This window comes from Rhinoderma darwinii, chromosome 7 (assembly GCF_050947455.1).
Source record: "Rhinoderma darwinii isolate aRhiDar2 chromosome 7, aRhiDar2.hap1, whole genome shotgun sequence".
NCBI lineage: Eukaryota > Metazoa > Chordata > Amphibia > Anura > Rhinodermatidae > Rhinoderma > Rhinoderma darwinii.
Genome location: NC_134693.1, coordinates 43,982,826 through 44,005,688, shown reverse-complemented (window position 1 = coordinate 44,005,688; position 22,863 = coordinate 43,982,826). Strand labels below are relative to the sequence as shown.

General features: G+C 41.5%; 1 protein-coding gene across 1 annotated transcript in view; it reads left to right on the top strand.

The window, feature by feature from the left end:
* Window positions 1-6,646: 6,646 nt before the first annotated feature.
* The window catches only part of LOC142657148 (calcium-activated chloride channel regulator 1-like), a 28,199-nt gene continuing 11,982 nt past the window's right edge, over window positions 6,647-22,863 (top strand). Inside the window, exons 1-10 of the mRNA XM_075832197.1 lie at window positions 6,647-6,805; window positions 9,105-9,242; window positions 9,784-9,934; window positions 10,795-10,903; window positions 12,422-12,590; window positions 13,130-13,354; window positions 13,566-13,790; window positions 16,943-17,126; window positions 19,962-20,068; window positions 21,316-21,537. Coding sequence (XP_075688312.1) covers window positions 6,647-6,805; window positions 9,105-9,242; window positions 9,784-9,934; window positions 10,795-10,903; window positions 12,422-12,590; window positions 13,130-13,354; window positions 13,566-13,790; window positions 16,943-17,126; window positions 19,962-20,068; window positions 21,316-21,537 — 1,689 coding nt within the window. The remainder of the gene's footprint in view (window positions 6,806-9,104; window positions 9,243-9,783; window positions 9,935-10,794; window positions 10,904-12,421; window positions 12,591-13,129; window positions 13,355-13,565; window positions 13,791-16,942; window positions 17,127-19,961; window positions 20,069-21,315; window positions 21,538-22,863) is intronic.

The window sequence follows — 22,863 nt, the reverse complement described above, 5'->3', positions numbered from 1 at the left end:
TAGTAATATTGCTACTCTTCTGGCGTAGTTGGCAGGATCGTTGGAAGTTAGTGAGACTGTCTGTTTGATCTCACTTAGGTTTTGAGCTTGATGCTGAACACATTGATAGCAGTCATCAAATCATCAAATTGTTGTCTTTCCAAGGTTTCTAAAATATTTTGTCAAAATTTATATCCCCATTAGCTCGTATGAGGTCTGTCAAAGCGCTCTTCAATTCCGTATTTATCAGACCAGTTACCAAACTGGTCAAGTAATGTATGATCTGCCCTGATTAAATCATCAAAATGTGTTCCTTCTCTTCTTTCTATGTGATTCCAACTTTTCGCATAATTTAATCATGAATAACTGGATACTTTCCCCTCTTTCTGCATCTGGGTATAACATTTTGTTTTTAAAACTGCTACAGCAGCGGTTTCACCATACCGCCTTTCTAGCTGATTTATAATGTCACCCAAAGTAGCTTTCTTTGTTGGTGCAATGGGCAGAAGAGATTTATTTCCTACTTCTTCAAGTGAGCTCAAAGCCAGGTCTGCCTGATGGTGACTTGGGATGCTGCCTTGAGTCTGGCAGTGTGGGTACCAGTGAATGATGTGTTTCTACGGAAGCTGATGTTGGACAATAATAAATAGCTAAGGTGAATACATTGGGACATGGCTTTGCTGTCAATTTAGTGGAGTTGGCCGAGCTGTAAGCCGACATTAAAATAATTCCCAAAAATATACCTGATGCGCAAATAACATCAATACACAATGAAATAACAAATATAAATCTTTATTATCCCATTAGGGAAAAATGACCCACAAAATACATACAGTTAAAACACAGATAATTAACCCCCCCCCCCGGATTGGAACGTCCACCATATTCCATAATAATAACCATGTGATAATGCAGTAATGTAATAATACAGAGTATCGCCTGAAGATCAGGAGTCTAGAATTGATCAACTAGCTATGACATAAATGTTTTACAGTATGTAAATCACATCGATATCTAAATAGGTTATTTATTTACCTGGGGTGGACATGATGACAATTACCCGATCCGAGGACCACCTCGACGCGCGTTTCGCTTCCTTCGTCAGGAGGTCTTTAAAATAATGCTGGTTGTATTAAGTATACAAGGGAAGTGTAGTACACCAAGGACAAAAATATTTATGAACTTGGGATTGGACGGTACATTAATAGTGATGCAAACCAGTACTTTGAGGAAAGACATTTTGAAGAGAGAAAACAAATAAACGGAGAGCATGTGAGCATCTGATGACTGACGATAAGCTCCATCCCCCACACCCGCCCGCCGTATTTGTTTATCATGACCGCATGATATGTAGGACGCCAACCAGGCAGAGCTCAGACAGCTCCTTTTCCCAGGTGTAATCTTTGTCGCTACCCCTGGTGTAAGTTCAGGCAATCTAGCTAGGTAACTCTAAAGCATGAAAGAAAGGAAGCATGAGCCTGGCATAGCTGGATGGTCTCCCCCTCTGGTACAGACCTTTGTAGCGGCTGTTCAAACCTCAGCATTTGTGCAGGGATCTATGCCGTGTATCTCAGTATCCCCCTTAATGTGACCTTAGGGAAAAATGGCTATGCCCCTTCAGGAGTGGAGTGGATTCCTGGATCCAGCTGTCCCTGAAATCAGCACCTACAGATATATGAGCAGCATCTACAGCCTCTCCTCTGCAGCTGCTATTAAGCCTGCCTTCATATGGGGAAAATGTGAATATTATAAAGAAAAATAAACATCTATTGAGGGGGGGTTGTGATCTACAAGGAAGGGGTGCTGCGATCTACAAGAAAGGGGGGTGCGATATACAAGGGAGGGGGTTGCGATCTACAAGGGAGTGGGGTTGCGAACTACAAGGCAGGGTGTGCTGCGATCTACTAGGGGGGTTTGGGGTGCTATCTGCTAGGTGGTGTGGCACTATCTACATGGGCATTGTGGCACTATATTGGGGGTAGCACTATGTGGGCACTGTCATTACATGTGGGCACTGGCACTGTCATTATATGTGGGCATTGTGCCACTGATGTGGGCACTGTGGCATTGATTTGGGCACTGTGGCATCGCATGTGGGCACTGTGGCACTATATGTGGGCACTGTGGCACTATGGGGGCACAATATATAGGGACATTGCGGCACTATCTACATGGGCACTGTGGCACTATGTCACTATATGTGGGCAGTTTGGCACTATATGTGGGCAGTGTGGCACTATATGTGGGCAGTGTGGTACTGCATGGACATTGCGGTACTATCTACATGGGCACTGTGGCACTATGTCACTGTATGTGGCACTGTGGCACTATCTACAGGGAAATTGTGGCACTGTGGTGTTTTCAGGGGATTGAGACAAAAAAAGCTGACAAATGAGATTCGTCTTTTTTTTTTTTTAAATGGCCATGAAAAATGAACAGACGGACTGGAAATGGATGAGAATTTGGAGACACTGATGCAAAATGGACATGAAAAACTGACAAATGATGAGTTTTTAATGGTCATCTTTTTTCACAGTCATGTGGCTTTAGCCTAAATCAGTGATACCCAACCACTGGGCCGCGGACCATTTGGTACCGGGCCGCAGATCATTTGGTACCGGGCCGCTGTATCTGGTATCCGCCCCGGTGGCCTCAGGGAATTTTGGGCTAAAAACCGCACCAAACTGTGGTGCAGTTTTTCGCCCGGAATATTCGCTGCGGAAAACTACTGCTGAGCAGGCCTCTGGGATTGACGTTTCATCCCAGGAGACCACTGCACCCTGTGATTGGCAGTCACATGAGATGAAACATCATCCCAGGAGGCCGGCCCTCTAATGTCCCCCAGGCCGGCCTCCTGGTATGATGTTTCATCCTATGTGACCACCGCTGGTCCCAGTTCCAACTGCATCCTTAAGATGCAGATACAGTTGAATTGAATGCTGGAGCAAGAGTGATGGCTCCTTGCCCCGGCATTCACTCTGCCGTGACCGGCTCGGCGCAGGCAGGCGCGATGTTGTGACATCTCGTAGCATAGTCCAGAAGAAAAGGTTCCTCCACCCGTCGTGGGAATGAGGATAGGTAAGTAATTATGTTATTATTTTTTATTTTGTATTAGGCACGTATGGGGGCATTATACTGGGTATGGGAGGGGGGCTGATATGGTGGCAGCTATGGGAGCATTTTACTTTATGGGGCAGCTAAGGGGGGCCTTAGACTGTATGGAAAACATATGGGGGCATTATACTGTGAGAGGGCAACTATGGGGAGCATTATATTATATGGGGCAGCTATGGGAATCATTATACTGTGTGGGGGCAGCTTTGGGGAGCATTATACTGTGGGGGCAGCTATGGGGAGCATTATACTATGGGGGCATTATACTGTCTGGGGGAAGCTATGGGAAGCATAATACTGTGTGGGGTAGCTCTGGGGAGCATTATACTATGGGACATTATAATGTGAGGTGGGCAGCTATGGGGAGAATTAGACTATGGGGGCAGCAATGGGGGGCATTATACCATGGAGGCAGCTATGCGGGCATTATACTGTGGGGGCATCCATGAGGACTGTTGGGCAAGGCGGCTGGGCATAGGCACGGGCAGGGGTCTGGTGGTGTTGGGGAGGGGTAGGCGGGCCCAAGATGAATTCTTGCACCAGGGCACATGAGCCTTTAGCTACGCCCCTGCTGCTATTTGTTGCGGATTTTACCCCCCCATTCAATTTAATAGGGAAAACCCGCAACAAATAAGCAACGTTTACGCAAATACCAGTGACATGCTGAGTGATATAATTCTGCACCGCAGGTCAATTTCTGAGCGGTTTTTCCGCTCAGTATTTACGCAGAGTGTGGATGAGACTTGTTTTATCTCATCCACTTTGCTGCTACTGTATTATGATGCAGATTTTCCGCAACATAATACAGGTATTGTTTTACAGTTATACAACATATTTACGCAATGCGTGAACTAACTCTAACTGCTGGGAACACAGAAGTTATAATCAGATAGACATTTTTCCAATTGTATTTATGATAAAAAAAAGTATTTGCAGAGGTTAAAAGTTGTGAAGTTACGTAAAATAATTATAGCAATATATGTTAAAAAGTCATTTATATAAAGAAAATGTATTCAATTATCTCTTGGTATTACTGTTAAATAAACAGAAAAAAAAAAAAAATAATCGAAATTCAAATCTAAAATCGCCCAAAGTGTTGAAAAAAAAATCTAGATTTTATTTTTGGGAAAAATCGCCCAGCCCTACTACGTGCATCAATGATCCTTGAGCGCTCATAACACAGTCACTGGTTGTCCTTCCTGGGATCAATTTTGGCCCATTTCTGCTGCTTCCGACACATAATCTTCAAGAACTGACTGCTTTCTTGTCTAAATCTTCAATACAAATACAAATATTAAAGGGATACAAAAAGAACATGCATTTTATAATATATTGAGTATCAATCCTCTGGGGTTCCACAGTATGGACATGTGTGTATGTGTATCTACAAATGCTTGACAAGTTGTGCACATACACTTCAATATATCCAGCTGGTCCATAGATTTCTTGTATAAATGTGCATCTATACGCACACATGTTCATACAGTTTAATCCATAAGATCTTGACACGGGAAACAAAGTGCTGTATTACAAAATATAAAGAATTGTCTTATAATGACTCATGAGCTGATAGAGGGGAATCATGAGCTGTGTACCCCCCCTCCCCCTCTCTCTGATGTCCTGCTGCCCTAGATAGGCATATACACTAGGAAGGGGTTGCATTCTCCATGCTAAAGGTTATTAATCCTAACATCAACTTTCAAAAAACCTTATGAAGATTTGTATTCCTAATCTTTCTTTTTATGTTTTTAGTGAGTAATGAATAATAACTGTTTGCCAGTGGCGTAACTACCGCTATAGCAGCCGTAGCGGCTGCTACGGGGCCCGCAGCATGAGGGGGCCCGTGCCACCCGCCGGCACGGGCCCTTCCCCCCATGGCCGGAGGCTGCGCTAGCAGCCGCTATGGCAGCTACAGCGCGACGCCACTGAAGGGGTTGTTCCTACAAAAGACATGCATCCCCTATCCACAGTATAGGGGATACATGTGGGATCGCTGGGACGCCCAGCGATAAGGAGAACGGGGGCACCGAAAGTCCCCCAAAGTTCTCCATGACAAACCTCGGACTTCCGGGGTCTGTCGGCAGCTCCATAGAAATGACTTGTGCACCGGTTGTGCTTGTGCACATGCGTGACCAGCGCTCCTTTCATTTTTATTGAACTGCGCAGACCCCGGAAGTCCGAGGTTTGTCACTGAGAACTTCGGGGGACTTTCGGTCCCCTGTTCTCCTTATCGCTACCAGCGATCACACGTGTATCCCCTATCCTGTGGATAGGGGATACATCACTTTTGTAGAACAAACTATAGGCCGTTTTTTTTTGGGGGGGGGGCTGTATGCCGTTATCTACAGGGGGGCTGTATGGCGTTACCTACAGGGGGGTCTGTATGGTGTTATCTACAGGGGGGGCTGTATGGCGTAATATACAGGGGGGGCTGTATGGCGTTATCTACAGGGGGCTGTATGGCGTTATCTACAGTGGGGGCTGTATGGCATTATCTACGGGGGGCTGTATGGCGTTATCTACAGGGGGCTGTATGGCGTTACCTACAGGGGGGTCTGTATGGTGTTATCTACAGGGGGCTGTATGGCGTAATCTACAGGGGGGCTGTATGGCGTTATCTACAAGGGGGTCTCTATGGCGTTATCTACAGTGGGGGCTGTATGGCGTTATCTACAGGGGGGCTGTATGGCGTCATCTACAGGGGGATTTGGGGCTGTATGGCGTTATCTACAGGGGGGCTGTATGATGTTATCTACAGGGGGCTGTATAGCGTTATCTACAGGGGGAGGGATGTAAGGCGTTGTACAGGGGGGCTGTAAGGCGTTATCTACAGGGGGCTGTGTATGGCGCTATCTACAGGGGGCTATATGGTGCTAGCTATAGGGAGACACTATCTACAAGGGGGGGTTGTGTGATACCCAGGGGAGGGGGGGCCCCAGTCAAAATTTTGCTATGGGGGCCAGTCTTTTCTAGTTACGCCCCTGCTGTTTGCTGTTATTACTGTGTAACCAAGAGCAATCTATGTTGCTGCTATGGGGACCCATGACAAAGAATGACCCAGATCAGGCTTGCAAACCTGCATAGGAACGCTATACATGTATATATGTAACTATAGGTGGAAATGGACAGAGGGCCATGCAGCCCTTAATTTCTACAAAGGATGAGGAGAGAAAAAATAAGGAGCCTTCTATGTTCTGAGATGCTGCTATAGAGGGGCAGGGGGTCCAGCTCAGGCTAGAAATACTCCTTGTTCCTTGCGTTGTAAATCGATAGTAATGCAAGATATGGAAATCATAGCTTCTACGAATTAGCTATTCTGTTTCCTCTACAAAGTAACATTTTCCCAATCTTTAGATTCCTATCTCCTTATCACAATTACAGAGTGCTGACTTACTGTCATTAATAAGTTACAAATCACGGTGTTACCCAAAGTGAAAAAAAATGAAAGATAATCTACAGTAACAAAGTCCAAATAGATCCTCTAATAAAAAAGAACATTATATCAAGTTTCGTAAAACAGCTTAGCAAAAGCACTGAGCGTGAGGGGAGGAAGATGGCAAGCCGCCTCATTTTATATTTATTTTTACTATTCCAGGCTCTTTCCATAAGCAACAGTTCTCTAGTGAAGCTTAACAATGGAGGTTATCAGGATATTGTTATTGCAATCCATCCAGGAATACCTGAAAATCCTAAAATCCTTGAAAATATACAGGTAAGAGTCTAAGAAAATGTTCAATGGCTACTGTTGATTTCTCATACTCTTTCGCATTTTTTTTTTTCCTGTAGATATGGATTAAATTCTATAACTGCCTCATTTACATGCAACCAGACTGAAGATATTTTTGATTGTTCTTTACCGAGTAAAATATTCATCATATAAATGTCAAATCAGACAAATATTAACATACGGAAGTAAGGTATTGTTCATATCATGTTTTTCCCTATGGTTAGAGTGTACGCCAGGAAAGCCACCGACCTACACGCTAAACATGTCCATAGGGCTCTATAAGACCGGCTGAGACCAAAAGAGTATCCTTTTGACCTCCATCGGGCTGGTAAACGTTGGTATATCTTTGTTTTGAGGTATGGAATAGCGTACTAGACTACTCTGTCCCATACAATGGGGCCAATAAATTATTAATTATTTTAATATAGGAGCCTATAGTAAAAAAAAAGTAATTATTGGCCAATTCTGACAAATTAAAATTATCCCAGTGACCGAAATCATTGTCAGGCATGCTGAATTTTTCTCTTTGCAAGATGTTATTACCTGTACACTCAATAGGACCCAAGTGTCATACAAAGCAAAAATAGAATAAATACAACCGTGTACTCTATTTACTCACATATTACGCCATTCTTTACCTCGGATAGGCTTATTTTGAGTTAGCAGATGTGGCTAAGTAGATCTATAAACATACTATATGGACAAAAATATTGGGAATACACCTCCTAATCACTGAATTCAAGGCTTTCATTTAGTCCCATTGTCACAGGTATATATAATCCAGCACCTAGCCATGCAGTCCGACTTTACAAACACTTGTGAAAGAACGGGTCATTCTAAAGAGCTCATTGAATTCTAGCCTGGTACTGCAATAGGATGCTGCCGTTGTAACAAGTCAGTTTGTGAAATTTATTCCCTCCTAGATATTCCACAATCAACTGTAAATGGTAATATTGTAAGGTGAAAGCGTTTAGGAACCTCAACAACTCATCCACAAAGTGGAGACCACGTAAAGTTACAGAGCAGGGTCGCTGAATGCTGAGTTCCAAACCTCCTCTGGCATTAACATCAGTACAAATACTTTGAGAGCTGTCTCATGAGCGAGCCAAATGTTGTAGGCCCCGGGAGTTGCTCTGATCCATACAGAGTTGCAAAGTGATCAGGAATTTTTCCATATTATCAGTTCGGAGAGATTTTTTTTTTCACATACCAGCAGTTTATTAATTCTCTCCTTAACTAAGTTGAAAGGAAATGACTTTGTGATTTCCAAAAGTATGGGGGCACCTACACATTACATCTTCAGGAGCCAAAACCAAAACCAGAAATTCTGTTATGATGGCAGTTAGTTTCCATATATGTATTATTTTAAGAACGTCTATTGGATTATCACTAAATCTGTGCATTTAAAGGGGTTGTCTGGGCACGGACTACTGATGACCTCTCCACAGGATACATCATCAGTATATGATCGATGGGTGTCCTAAACCCAGACCCCGCAGTGATCAGCTGCTCCAGCTGCCTCCGGGTACCAGATATCCATGCCGGAAGCAGATGGCTCTGGTCCACAATAGCGGCTGAGCTCCAGTACTGCATCTCTGCTCCTACTCAAGTGAATAGGAGCAGAGCAGTAGTTTTGCAGGACAGCCGCCATTCAGTGTATGGAGCCAACTGCTTCTGGCTCCGAACGCTGCATACATTGTATAACATCCGGCGCCGAGGTGTCGGACCCCAGTGATCATATACTGATGACCTATCCTGTGGATAGCTCATCAATTGTCTGTGCCCGCACAACCCCTTTAAATTTAGTTTGAATTTTTAATATGTAATGAGCAAAATATACATTTACAACCATAGTGAGAGACTTGCTATAGATTTCATAATGGAGGGAACTTCTGCATTCAGTAGTTTTGCGTGATGTCAGAGTTTTGTTTTTCTGATTCAGAGGTCCAAACTCACTGCATCACATGAATAAGGCTCTTCCCATAGCGATGAAAGTTGCATATACGAGTTATTTTTCCCGATTTACAAATGGCAGTCTGACTATTTGACGAAGGTTTTGCTAGACTGAGACGTTATACTATATAGTGGATTGTTTGAAATAAACTAAAGCAAAATATGAGTGCCATTTCTCTCTCTAGAAACTCTGCTCCTTTCCTCAATCCTCTGAAACAGGGGACATATTGGAAAACATAAATGTTCATTATATAATGTAATTGTTGGAAGAGGTTACAGCTGTTCAAATTTGAACTCATAGAATGAACTTTTATTTCTTTTTCTCAAAAAGAACATGATGAAAGAGGCCACAAATTATTTGTTCTCTGCCACAAAAAACAGGCTCTTCATAGAGAATGTCAAGGTCTTAATTCCAATTACTTGGAAGAAAAACAACTATCTAAAACCAAGAACTGAAACATATGACAAGGTAGGAATCTCTAAATACTTCACTAGCTGCTAAAAAAAAAATCTATAATAAATGTAAATACATTTACGGGGAATTCTTTTAAGCCTTTTAAATTGGTTGTCCAAGATTAGAGAAACATGTCTGCTGTCTTCCAAAACATCCACCACACCGGTCCATGGGTTGCGTTTGGGATGGCAGCTCAGCTCCATTAAACTAAATCGGACTGAACTGCAATACCACTCACAAACCATGGACAGGTGTGGTGCTGTTTTTGGAAGACAACAGCTATATTTCTCTAATCCTGTATACTCAAGGATTCTTTGACCCTTCATTACTACAACAAAATTTCACCCTTTGGAATTAAATATTTAAAATATCTCTTTTTAATTCATTTCTTAGTCTACCCACATTTATTTTTGTTTTTTATTCAAAAGGGGTTTTCCAAACCAGATAACTCCTAACAGGAAAACATGATTTCTACCCAATATACTTTATTAAAGAAACTTGTATATGGAATTACATGCTCAGTACAATTTTCACACTTTATTATTTGTCAAATTAGGCAGATGTCATTATTGCTAAACCACACTTGAAGAATGGAGATGACCCGTACACTTTACAGTACGGCCAATGTGGAGAAAAAGGCAAATATATTCATTTCACATCAGATTTCCTGGTAGATGATAAACTACTGTCAGTATACGGACCAAAAGGTACAAAAACAAATATTGTAAAATGTATAATATTCCTAGAAAGCTTAGAAAAAAATATAATGCATGTAGAATATATGGAAAATAGAATGGTAGTACATGGCTAGACAATAACTTCAGATGAGTGATCCCAATGGCATGAATTGGCTTTTCCTTACTCGAGTCACACAGTTATTCCATGGTTGCATATCTCTGTGTTTGTCTAATTGTTTTGTCATCCCAATATATAATGTATAACATGTTATTAGCAGGATCCAGCTAATAATGTTAGTTCATGAACTTTGAGACATGCAGGACCAGCTTTCAGCTAAGCCATCAGTTCAGCTCAACTGACGGAATTGGCTTTGACAAAATGATACAGCTTCTATGTATCCAGGATACAGGGAAGCTGCATCTTAAAAAGTAAAATAAATAAATAAATCCATTTAAAAGTTGATTTAAATCACCTAAAACATTGCTTTTTTATTATTACAAATAAAAAAAATGTGAGCTAAAAGGTGTACATAGCCTTCAAGAATTTTATAACACCGTGCAGGATTTCTGATGCTGGAATGTGAAGTTATCCTGGACGTGATGAAGCAAAACATCTCCATATTATCTCACTACCACATTCACCACTATCCTACTACTACAGTCACCACCATCACATCTGACTGATGGTATTTCAGTTATTATTTACATACTATAGACAGAGTGGATGAGTTGCCTAGAGAGTTGTGTTTGGTTATAATTTGTTAATGCCATCTTTGAATACATTATTATCAGCATTTTTGATCTGTATATAATATTCAAGACGTTGTAATTTATTTGTTGTGTATATTGTTGTTTTTTGTTTTAATTAATCTTGTTGTGTTGTGTTGTAGGTAAAGTCTTTATCCATGAATGGGCTCACCTCAGATGGGGGGTCTTTGATGAGTACAATTCTTTATCACCATTCTACATTGCTAACAGTGGTAAACCAGAAGCTACAAGGTATGAAAAACTGTTTTGCACTTATTGGCTATGTAAACTTTTGAAAGGCAATTTTTTTTAAAATAAAAAGGTCAGTGTGATTAGTGCAACTTTCTAATTATTATTATTTTTTTAATGAAAAATTAGTTTTACTTTTTGAGATACAGCTGCTCTATATCCTCTGTTACAGAGCAGCTGTATCATGCGCTAAATCCTGCTCCCGTCAGGTCCACAGGACTGACGGGTTCAGTGACAGCAGGTCCTGTGTGTCTCTGACATGCAGGATCCACCTGTAATCGATCATATCTAAGTTCATAACTTAGACGTGCTAGATTAGAGGTGGATCCTGTATGTCAGATACACACATTACCCGCTGACACTGAACCCGTCAGGTCCGCGGGACTGACGGATTTAGGTCATAACGAACGATACAGCTGCTCTGTATAGAGAATATGGAGCAGCTGTATCTCAAAAAGTAAAAATAATTTTTAATATAAACTATTTATACTGACTGACCTTTTTAGTAAAAAATGTACCTTCAAAGTTGTACTTAGCCTTTAATAATTACTAGTTCCATTGAAATTGCGTAACAGAAGAACTATTTTTTTTCCCACCCCAACTAATCCTCTGCTAAAGATCACATAGTTGAATCTCACCTTTAAGAAAGCTACAGTTAGCAGGATAAAACAGGACAATCTATTTATTTGTGACATACTGCACATTGAAATTCCTTTAATCCGACATTTGATAATCCCGAAAATCTGATAATCCAGCACTTATTTCCAGCACCAAACTGAAATACAATATGAAGTTTCACAATATCAGAAGCAGAAAATTTAACAGAGAGAATCAATTAGGACACTCCTCTGATTACAGTTATAGTAACGTATTTTAAATTACCATTTCATTTTATTTTTATTCTCTGCCTTTTACAATTGATTTTATGCCACATTAAAGGAATTTTACTGTATATTTTTCAAATTGGGAATATTATGTGTAATAAATAAGCATAATTTTTGGAAAAGGGTTCTATTCTGCGGCTGCACTTTGCAATGATTGAACCGTCATTTCCTTTTGACTATGGAATAGAAACTGATCGACTTTACTCGGAGCGGTGTACGAACTCAATAGAAAGTCTATGAGTCCCTACAGTGCTCGCTCGGCTTTCCGAAGGAAAATAATTCAGAAACAAATCGGCACAGCACTCACCTTATAGCGATCGTTGGGGGTATCGGTGCTTGGACCCACACCGATCAAAACTTCTGACATGTGACTATGACGTCAAAAGTGTTTAAAAAGTTTAGTTACCCTTTAAGGTCTAATACATTCTTTGTGAATCAACTAATTATAAATAGTGGTAAGTAATTGACTCCAAAGTCTGCTCAAAATGGGGTTATCTACTGCTGGACCTTTGGGGCCAGCGTCTGGACCCACTGGAGGATCTTCTGGTGCTGTGGTTGGCTAGTCCCATCCTGATCCTACATTAGCAATCCTGTACAGGAGATAATATGTTTTCTTCTTTTCTTTTTTTTCTGGTAGGTGTCCTGTGAATCTAAATGGTGTTTATATTAAAGAACAATGTACAGGAAACAGTTGTGAATGCAAAAGGGACATAGACACTGGACTGTATGAAAATGGCTGCGTCTTTGTTCCAGACAAAAATTTTGCTTCCAAACACTCCATAATGTATCTACAGGCTTTACCTACTGTAAGTTACAATTGTCACCTATGATTCAGCATAGCTCTTTATGGCCGCATACACACGACCGAAATTGCGGATCAAAGTACGGACCCATTAATTTCTATTGCCCACGAAGACCTTCCCGTATATTTATGGGAACTTGTCCGAGCCGTAGAAATGACCCGCAAAAAATAGGACATGCCCTATTTTTTTATTTTATGGACTGTGATTCCATACTTTATAATGGGAGCATGGCCCGCAAATACAGATGACTGTCTTTGGCTGGCTGTGCCCATAATCACCGGCCGTGATTACGGGCACGGCCGTGCAGGGAACCTATGACTGTGAATGCAATCTTATTTTTATGATCGTATCCACACGGGATGCAACCTAACACCAGCAGGGAGTCGTTTTTAAACATTTTTGCAGACAATATTCAAGGCCGGACATGGTACTTAAAAAAAGGCGCAGACCGTAAATCTTTCGGCGAGTACTTTGGTCATGATAACTTTTTTATTTTATTGATAGCAGATAAATTCTATGTTAACAAATGTTAATGTTCTCAGGTATCTGAATATTGTGATGACCAGAGTCACAACACAGAAGCTCCAAATTTACAAAACAGAATGTGCAACTACCGCAGTACATGGGATGTTATCAAGAACTCAACTGATATAAAGACTACTGCAGTGTCATCCAATGCAAACGTTCCTGAACCCACCATCGCTCTTCTTCAGGCTTCAGACAGGGTGGTCACCTTAGTCTCTGATATTTCAGGAAGTATGAGCCAAGTAAGTGTTTGGATGATCCCTCTTGTCCTTGGTATAATTCCATGTTAAATATGAACCTAACCTTCCTGCTATTTACAGTTATGGCTTTGATTCTTGGATCACTATCACCAAGTCTGCTAGTTCCTGCACAAAGTTTTTCAGTGTTTTTTAATTATTTTTCTATAGCTTTATGGCTTTTATTACAACTTTCCAATAAATGTTACATTTACAGAGTGAACGAGATTTAAGACTGGTCCAGGCTGCAGAAGTATTTATTATGCAGATAGTTGAAGATGGGTCATTTGTAGGACTTGTGGAGTTTCAGAGTTCTGCTGCAATCATTTCAAACCTAGTGCAAATATTCAGTGGTGTCCAACGTCAGCAACTAAAAGGTCTCCTTACAAGGAAAGCAAGTGGAGGAACAAATATATGTGATGGCATTCGGAAAGGGTTTCAGGTAATAAAAACATCAGTGTATGTCCACTTTTTTAGGTAATTTTGCGTGATTGTACAATAGCCTTTTATATATTTGTAAAGGATCTGCCAGACACAGCTTCTGTGTCGATGCCCGTGGTTAATCAGTCTGCACCTGCTCCTAGGTCTGATAGAGTGACTCGATCTGGTACCACTCAGGCTGGTAGGCTCAGGAGTGGGAGAGCCTATCACAGCCTGGCCAGACGGTTCTAGCTCCCGCCCTCGGCCTATTTATACCTTCATTTCCTGCTTGTCTTTGCCTGTGATTCTTTCCTGTGTCCTGGCTCTGCTGCTCCTGCTATTATTATTGACCTTGCTTCATATTGACCCTGGCTCTGTGTTTGGTACCTGGTACACTCCTGGTTTGACTCGGCTCGTTCACTACTCTTGTTGCTCACGGTGTTGCCGTGGGCAACTGCCCCATTTCCCTTAGCTTGTGTGTACCCTTGTCTGTTTGTCTGTCGTACACATATTGAGCGTAGGGACCGTCGCCCAGTTGTACGCCGTCGCCTAGGACGGGCCGTGCAAGTAGGCAGGGACTGAGTGGCGGGTAGATTAGGGCTCACCTGTCTGTCTCCCTACCCTGTCATTACAATATTGGTTTTAGATTAATTGCATTAGGCTGGATTCGCACGCAGCATCTACTCGTATTTTCAGTGGCATTTTTTGCAGTGTTTTGGCATTGCTTTTTGCCCAAAAACACTAAGGCCTGTCAATAGTAAAATATGCTGCATACACAGAATTTTGTTTTGTAGCGTTTTTGGAATTAAGGGTAGTTTCACAAACAATGGTTTGCTGCATTTTTAAAGTCTATAGTAAAATATCAAATGCACTACAAATGCGTCAATTTTGTGGTCAGTGGCATTTTTGCCAGGAGTAACGCCAGAAAATAAGCATGTACAAGATACACCAAATAAAAGACACCACTATAAACACCTTAAAAACGCATGTTACATTTAGGCTGGGTTCACACGAGCATGTTACGTCCGTGAACGTATTTCAGCAGGCAAGTCCCGGACCGACCACACTGCAGGGAGCCGGGCTCCTAGCATCATAGTTATGTATGACGCTAGGAGTCCGTGCCTCTCAGTGGAACTACTGTCCCGTACTGAAAACATGATTACAGTACGGGACAGTTGTCCTGCAGCGAGGCAGGGACTCCTAGCGTCGTACATAACTATGATGCTAGGAGCCCGGCTCCCTGCAGTGTGTTCGGTCTGGGACTTGCGGCCGAAATACGTTCCGTCCATTACGGACGTAACATGCTCCTGTGAACCCAGCCTTACATTTAATAATGCTAGCATTTTTAGAAGCGTTTTTTTGGTGCAGTTTAATTGCCAGAAATATTCTGTGTGTAAAAGAGGCCTAATGGTGTTTTATTCAAAACGCAACATGCTCTAGGTAATGTGTTTTTTTCTGGTGTTTTTACCATAGGACTTAAAAAATACCAGGAAAAACTGTATAAAACAACACATATTTTTTAAGGGCTTCCCTCTTTTGTATCCACAGTGTTTGGCTAAGAAAAAACGTAATAAAAAACTGATGCAATTTAAGCCTGCCTCTTTCAGATGAGAGTATTTCACGTCCGTATTGTATCCGTTCTTTACTGTCCATTATAAAGAGCTAATGTTAGTCAATGAAATATGCGCATATTTTAATAACACAGCATGCACTACTTTCATCCATATTGCGGATGGAAAACGCACATTAAAGTTTACGGAGAGTGATTAAAATACGGATGTATCCATATTTGGTCTGTATGTGCATCCATACTGCATCCATTTTTCAAAGGGGCTATCTTATGTCATTTAATATTCTCCCTAAGGCAAGGATCACACACACAGCTTTAATGCAGTTTTCGTTTTTGTGGCAGTTTTTGGCTCAGTTTTTAAAACCAGCCCAGAAGGGGACTCAAAAGAAAGGAGATACATCAGACTTTTTTTTATTTCTTTCCTTCCTTTTGGATCCACTTCTGGCTGTGGTTAAAAAAACTGTCACAAAAAAAATCATTAAAACTGTGTATATGGTACCGCCGCAATTATGATAGCCCTTAGAAAAAAAATTAAATTAGAAATGAATGGAGTGCCGCTTACGCTTGTGCGCATCTCTGACCGGTGCTCCATTCATTTTTATGGAACTGCCGGCCACACAAACTCGACAAAGAAACCGGAAATCCCAAGCTTCTCATGGGGGACTTTCAGTTCCCCATTCTCCTTATCGCTGGGGACGGCCCCTAAGCGATCACACAATTATCCTCTATCCTGTGGATAGGGGATACATGTGTTTTGTGGCACAACCCCTTTAAACTAGAGCTACACGGCGACTTTGGCCGCGACACTAGTGGCTCTGCCACAGATCGCTGTGTAGCACGGCCTGCATTACAAGTAATGTACTGTACATGAATGCGGTCACATTGCGACCCTCAAGTCCCGTGACCGCGATGCAACAGTCGCAAGTCCAAACCCTCCCGATTTTTTGTGACTGCTGTCTTCCAGTCGTGTGCGAGGCGACCATATTCACTTTCATTACTCGAGACGCAGGCAGCGCGACACAATGATCTTTGGTCGTGCAACGTGTGTCGCAACCATATTCACCCATTTGACCTAGCCTTATGTAATTAAATTTCCTCTCCAGGAGACATTTCATCGATATTATGAATCCATTATATGGATGCAATATTGATTCAATGTGGATGACATACTGATGCAATATGATCCCTCATACAGACGCATTGCGGATCCATATTATGCAAGTTCACAAATACGCTCATTTGAGACTGGCCTTAAGGACTTATGCCTCTGTACACTGACATACAGGCTCCATCTGGTGCCACATGTACAGAGCTTCTCTCCCCTAGAAGCAGTATTTTAGTGTAGAATATACTATAGAATATCTCCATACATAAGGAGTCTGAGGAAGTATGCAACAATTATTTTCCTGTTTTATTCATATGTACACTATCTCTGTCCCCCATGTACCACGCCTGGTCTTGACTGTCTCCGTTGTTGTTTTTCTGCAGAATGTGAATGGGGTTCTGTAAAACCCAATTTACTTGCATTTCACTAAGCTTGGAAACTATCCCTTGCATATTGACCATGAAATTAAAACTTCACCACTTGGTACTGTATATTCTAGGTAAATAAAGGAACCAACGATAAATCCACATATGGTACTGAAATAGTATTACTGTCAGATGGGGAAGATAACAATTTCCCAACAGCTTGCCATAAGGAGATAATAGACAGTGGAGCAATCATTCATGCAATCGCTCTTGGACCTAGCGCAACAATGGCCCTTAAACAAATTGCAGAAGAAACAGGTAGGTTGTATTAAGAAGGAACATTTTCAATATATCTCATTCATTTAAATTCTGTATTCAGGGAAATTACAGCATGAGGGCCAGAGATGTGTATATTATCAGCGGATTTGCGCAAGTACAATCCTGCTGCGGATTACAGTAGTTGGGAAGTAGGTGAGAAGTTACAAAATCTCCTTCTTATAGGGGAACTAAACATTCAACAAACTTCTGACATGTCATAGTGACATGTCAGAAGTTTTGATTGTTGGGTGTCTGAGCACTGAGACCACCACCAATCGCTAAAACACAGCGGCAGAGCCCTGAGCCGCTTTGTTTCTGTTTGGCTTTTTCCGGAAATCGATGTAGCGGTGTACGGGCTCAAAAGAAAGCCTATGAGCCCGTACACCGCTACATCGGCTTTCTGGAAAAAGCCGATCAGAAACGAAGCAGCTCAGCGCTCACACGAGTGCTTTTGCCGCTTCGTTGTAGCGATTGGTTGGGGTCTTAGTGCTCGGACCTCCACCAATCAAAACTTTTGACATGTCACTATGGCATGTCAGAAGTTTGTTGAAGGTTTAGTTACCCTTTAAAGTCAATAACTAAAGATAATTACTTTTCCAAACTGGTGCAGGACCCAATTAGAGGGACGGATCTTTTGGACTTAATATTAACCAATAGACCTGACAAAATAACAAAAGTGCAGGTCAGGGGGCACATGAGAAATAGTGACCATAATATAATAACTTTGCACTTGCCTCCCAATAGAATGTTTTGTGGAGGAGCCACAAAAACACTGTAATTCAGGAAGGCAAAGTTCCATTAGCCAAGAGATGCCCTTAAAGGTGTTGTCCACCATCTGACAACTAATGACCTATCCACTAGATCGTGCACCGACACCTGGGCCCCACACCGATAAGCCGCTCTGGTGGCCTGCGGGCACCGGATGTTATGGCACATAATGCTATGTACAGAGCCCGGAAGCAGTTGGCTTCGTACATAGCATAGCGTCCATGATACGGAACTGCAGGTCCGCTCCTATTCACTTGAATAGGAGCAGAGCTGCAGTACTGCAGCTCGCCCGCTATTCCGTGGCCGGAGCTAAGTGCTTGGCACTGGACCAGCTGATCTGTGTGGGTTTCGGGTGTCAGACCCCCATAGATCATTTACTGATGATCTATTCGGTGGATAGGTCATCAGTTGTCAGAAGGTGGAAAACCCCTTTAACCTCACTGACTGGGACAATGTTATCAAAATTAATAGTAACGATACTAAATAGAATACCTTTTTTAAAGCAATTTAAATTTTCATTATGAGAGGGACATTCCGTTTGTCTCTGTTCCGTAAGGTTTCCGTTTTTTTGGCGGAATCAATAGCGTAGTCAAGGTGTCTGATGTTATCTAGAGCAAAAACGTTAGCAGGAGATCCTTTATGGATCAACTAGTTTTTCCATCATATTAGATGCTTGATCGGAATGAGATCTGGGGAATTATGAGGCCAAATTAACACCTTGAACTCTTTGTCATGTTCCTTAAACCATTCCTGAGCACATTATCGTGCTGAAGGAGGCCACTGCCATTAAGGAACACTGTGAACCAATGAAGTGGTGCACTTGGTTTGAAACAATAATTAGATAGCTGGTAGGAGTCAAGGTATGTTCACACAGAAAACGAAAAGGGAAAACAGCCCCTGATTTTCAGCCGTTTTTTTATGCATCAAGTGTTTTTTGATGAGTTTTTGGAGCTGTTTTTCTATTGAGACAATGAAAAACGGCTCCAAATATGTCTCAAGGAGTGGCTTGCAATTCTTTTTAATGGGGCATTTTTTTTACGCGCCGTTTATACATACGGCCACTTAAAAAAACACACTAGTTGCTACTAAATTAAGTTTTTCCCATTGAAACCAATGGCCAGATGTTTGGAGGCGTTCAGCCCCCATATTTTCAGCCATTTTTCGGGGCGTTTACAGCCATGTGAACATACCCTCAAAGTAACATTCACATAAATGTGTCCAAGGTTTTCGAGCAGAACATTGCCCAGAGCATCACACGGCCTCTGACGGCTTGCCTTCCCATAGTGCAACCTGGTGACAAATGTTCCCCAAGTAAGCAACGTACAAGCACTTGGCCGTCTACATGACGGAAAAGAAAACATGATTTGCCAGGCCAATACACCTTCTTCCATTGCTCCATTGACCAGTTTTGAAACTGACGTGGTTATTGTAGGTGCTATCGACGGTGGACAATAGTCAGCAGGGGCACTCTGACCTTAATGCGGCTACCCAGCCCCAAACGCAGCAACTGCGAAGCACTCTGACATCTTTCTATAAAAAAAAGAATAAGCAGAACTCAAAAAATGTAAGTAAAGTGGGTGCCAGCAAGCAGACCTGATCCTCAGTCAGTCCAATACAAACTAAAAGATTGCAGCAACTCCAAAGATATCCAAAAATACTGTATATATATGGGGCCCAGTCACATCTCTGGTGATATAGATTATAGATAGATCTAACAATTTCAAACTAACAATCAGTACTAAGAACATCAATCTAAGGCCCCAAGCACACAACTGTAAAAAATCTCCGTAATTACGGACCCGCCTGGTTCTATTGGCCGCGGAGACCTTTCCGCATCGCTATGGATAGGTGTCCGTGCTGTAGAACCGTGCCGGGAATTATGTCCTGCTTTCCAATTTTACGGGCCGTTCTCCCATACTTTGTATGGGAGCATGGCCTAAAAATGCGGCATTCGCGGGCCGTGATTACGGGCACGGCCACGTGCATGAGGCCTAACAGTTTAACAGGTCACTTTTTCTACTGTAATGTTATGGACAGCCGTTGTAAAATGTAACCTCTATTTTCCAGGTGGCTTAAGTTTTTTTGCTACAGACAGCTTTAATGCAAACGGTTTGATTGATGCTTTTACTTCAATCGCATCTGGTAGTGGAGACATCATTAAACAGACTGTTCAGGTATTGTATATTGTTTCTTTGATATAAACGAGACTTTACCATTTAATCATTATGTATTATTCATGTACTGTCTTAGGTGAGACTTTTGGTTGATCCAGTTTTGTTACAGGGGTCCCCCGATGATGAATTGTAATTTGTGCGGAAACCTGGCCGCAAGTATTAAATTGTAAACCTACAAAAGAACCTCAAACAGCAGAACAAGGGAGTCCCCACTATATCATAGAACAACCTAAAAGCACAAAAAGCACAGGGGACATAACACCCAAAATAAATAGAAGAAATATGCATCTACCACGTATCAGAAAATAGAAATTTTTATTAATAATAAATAACTACATGGTATCACATAAATAGACAGATGAAAAAATGTAGACAAGGTCATATACGAAGAGCAGCATCAGTGGTATAGCTGTAATAATACCCAGAGGTAAACAGAACAACCCATCTCAAACCAACAGTGTCCCATACTCAAGATACCCATGAAATGCAAAACATGACTGACTAAGCAGCAATGGCCAGAAAGTCAAATATAAACCTTATAGGTACATAGAGAAGATGGTAAATATACATCAGGTATGACCCCAAAACAGCGATGAAAATGATAAGATAGAATGTAAAGCTGAAAAGAGTCATCACCAGAATATCATTATGAATAAACTGTACCTAGAGACATAGTAGAGGGAGGAGGGAGATGTGGCACAAAAAACGCCTCGACGCGCGTTTCGCCCAAGACAGGCTTTGTCAGGAGGCTAACTATAGTAAAAATATCGGGGGGTTTTATAGAGACGCTGGACAAAATACCTACACCTGTGATTAACACACAAATCGGCGCTCAGCTCACATGATGAGGGCATCGCATTACCGGAAGCGCTATGCGTCTGCGTGGTGACGGAGCGCACAGAGATGACATCAGATGCTCATCACCATAGAAACAGACACAAACAAAGCACTATTTCTTCTATTTATTTTGGGTGTTATGTCCCCTGTGCTTTTTGTGCTTTTAGGTAGCAAGTATTAAACTCCCTGCCAAGTGAAATTAATTGACTGTCCATGTAAAGCACAGACTGTCTTGGGTCTTCCAGAGTGAGAGACTTTAGAATTGCAACTGCTGCTCATCTTGTTCGGAACATGGGCTGGAAAATTAACCATGAAAGCTCATTCATTTTATTAAATATTTGACAGTATCTTCCTGTATTTCCACACTTTAATTCAGTATAATGACGTGCTCGTTTTCAATCCATATACAGCTGGAGAGCACTGCATCAACAATTGCAAGCAAAAATTGCTTAAACGGCACAGTTTTCATTGATAAAACTGTGGGGAATGAGACTTTCTTTCTGGTCACTTGGCAATCTGCAGTACCCAATATTAACTTGCAGGATCCAAAAGGAAAACTGTATACAGCAACACAATTTGTTACTGACACAGCTACCAAATCTGCAAGACTTCAAATTCCAGGAACAGCTGAGGTAAGCCTTTTATGTCTGCCACAAAATATAAGTAGGAGTTAAATAGCAATAAGTTAATTTAAAACTATGTCACCTCCGCAACCATTTTTTTTGCTATTGTCCCAATGCACCTAAAATCAGAAATGATACAAAATTGCAATAGGGCTTGATCAATAATATCCTACCGTTTTGTTTTTTCAGCTCCTATGCAAACCTTTGTGTCTGCATGGTAATAGACAACAAATAAACTCTGTGTTGTCTGATTCTAAAGCCATACTTCCATCTCATCTACTTCTTGCAGGTAGATGCATTGGGACATAATAAATGTGGTTGTAAGGGTGAACATAGACAAAGCTTTTTTTCATTAAACATATATATATATTTTAAATTATATATTTTTCAGAATCAAAGCGTGGAAACATGTCATAGTTATGCCATAGTGAGATTAAGAGCCTTGTATGAGAAATTCAGAACTGTGTTACTTTCTATCGGGTGACTTATTTTTGTGACATCAACTTTGACCACTTTTAAAAAGACTTAAAAGAGTATCTGTCACCTCTCCTGACATGTCTGTTTTAGTAAATACTTGTATTCCCTAGGATATAACAATTCTGGAACATATTTTCTTAGAACTCTGCATTGTGCCATTTCTCCGTTATTCCTTATAGAAATGTATGAATAAATTGACAACTGGCTGTTAAAGAGGCTCTGTCACCAGATTCTCAAATCCCTATCTCCTATTGCATGGGATCGGCACTGCAATGTAGAGAACAGTAACGTTTTGTTTTTTTTAAACTTTCATTCTTGGCCAAGTTATGAGCTATTTTATATATATATGCAAATGAGCTTTAAAATGGACAACTGGGCGTTTTTTTTTCGTTATGTCCAACTGGGCGTGTATTGTGTTTTCAACTGGGCGTGTTTACGTGTATGACGCTGACCAATCAGTGACCAGTCAGCGTCATACACTCATCTCCATTGATTTACACAGCAGCGATGTGCAGCCACATAAACAGAGATTAACGTTAATCAAGTGTCCTGATAATGAATACACATGAAATCCAGCCTCGACGTCATGTGTATTCAGAATCCTGACACTTCTGACTCTTTTCTTTGAGATTTTCAGCAAGGGAAACAAAATCTAGTTTACCTCCGTAATCTCGCGAGATTTCGTTTCCCTTGCTAGAAATCTCAAAGAAAAGAGTCAGAAAACGCTGCGTTTTGCGTGCGCAAAAGGCACTTACCAGCTCCGTGTGTCAGCCCCGTATGATGCGCGATTGCGTGATTTTCGCGCAGCCGCCATCATGATGACACTCCGTTTGGATGTTTGTCAATAGAAAAGCACGT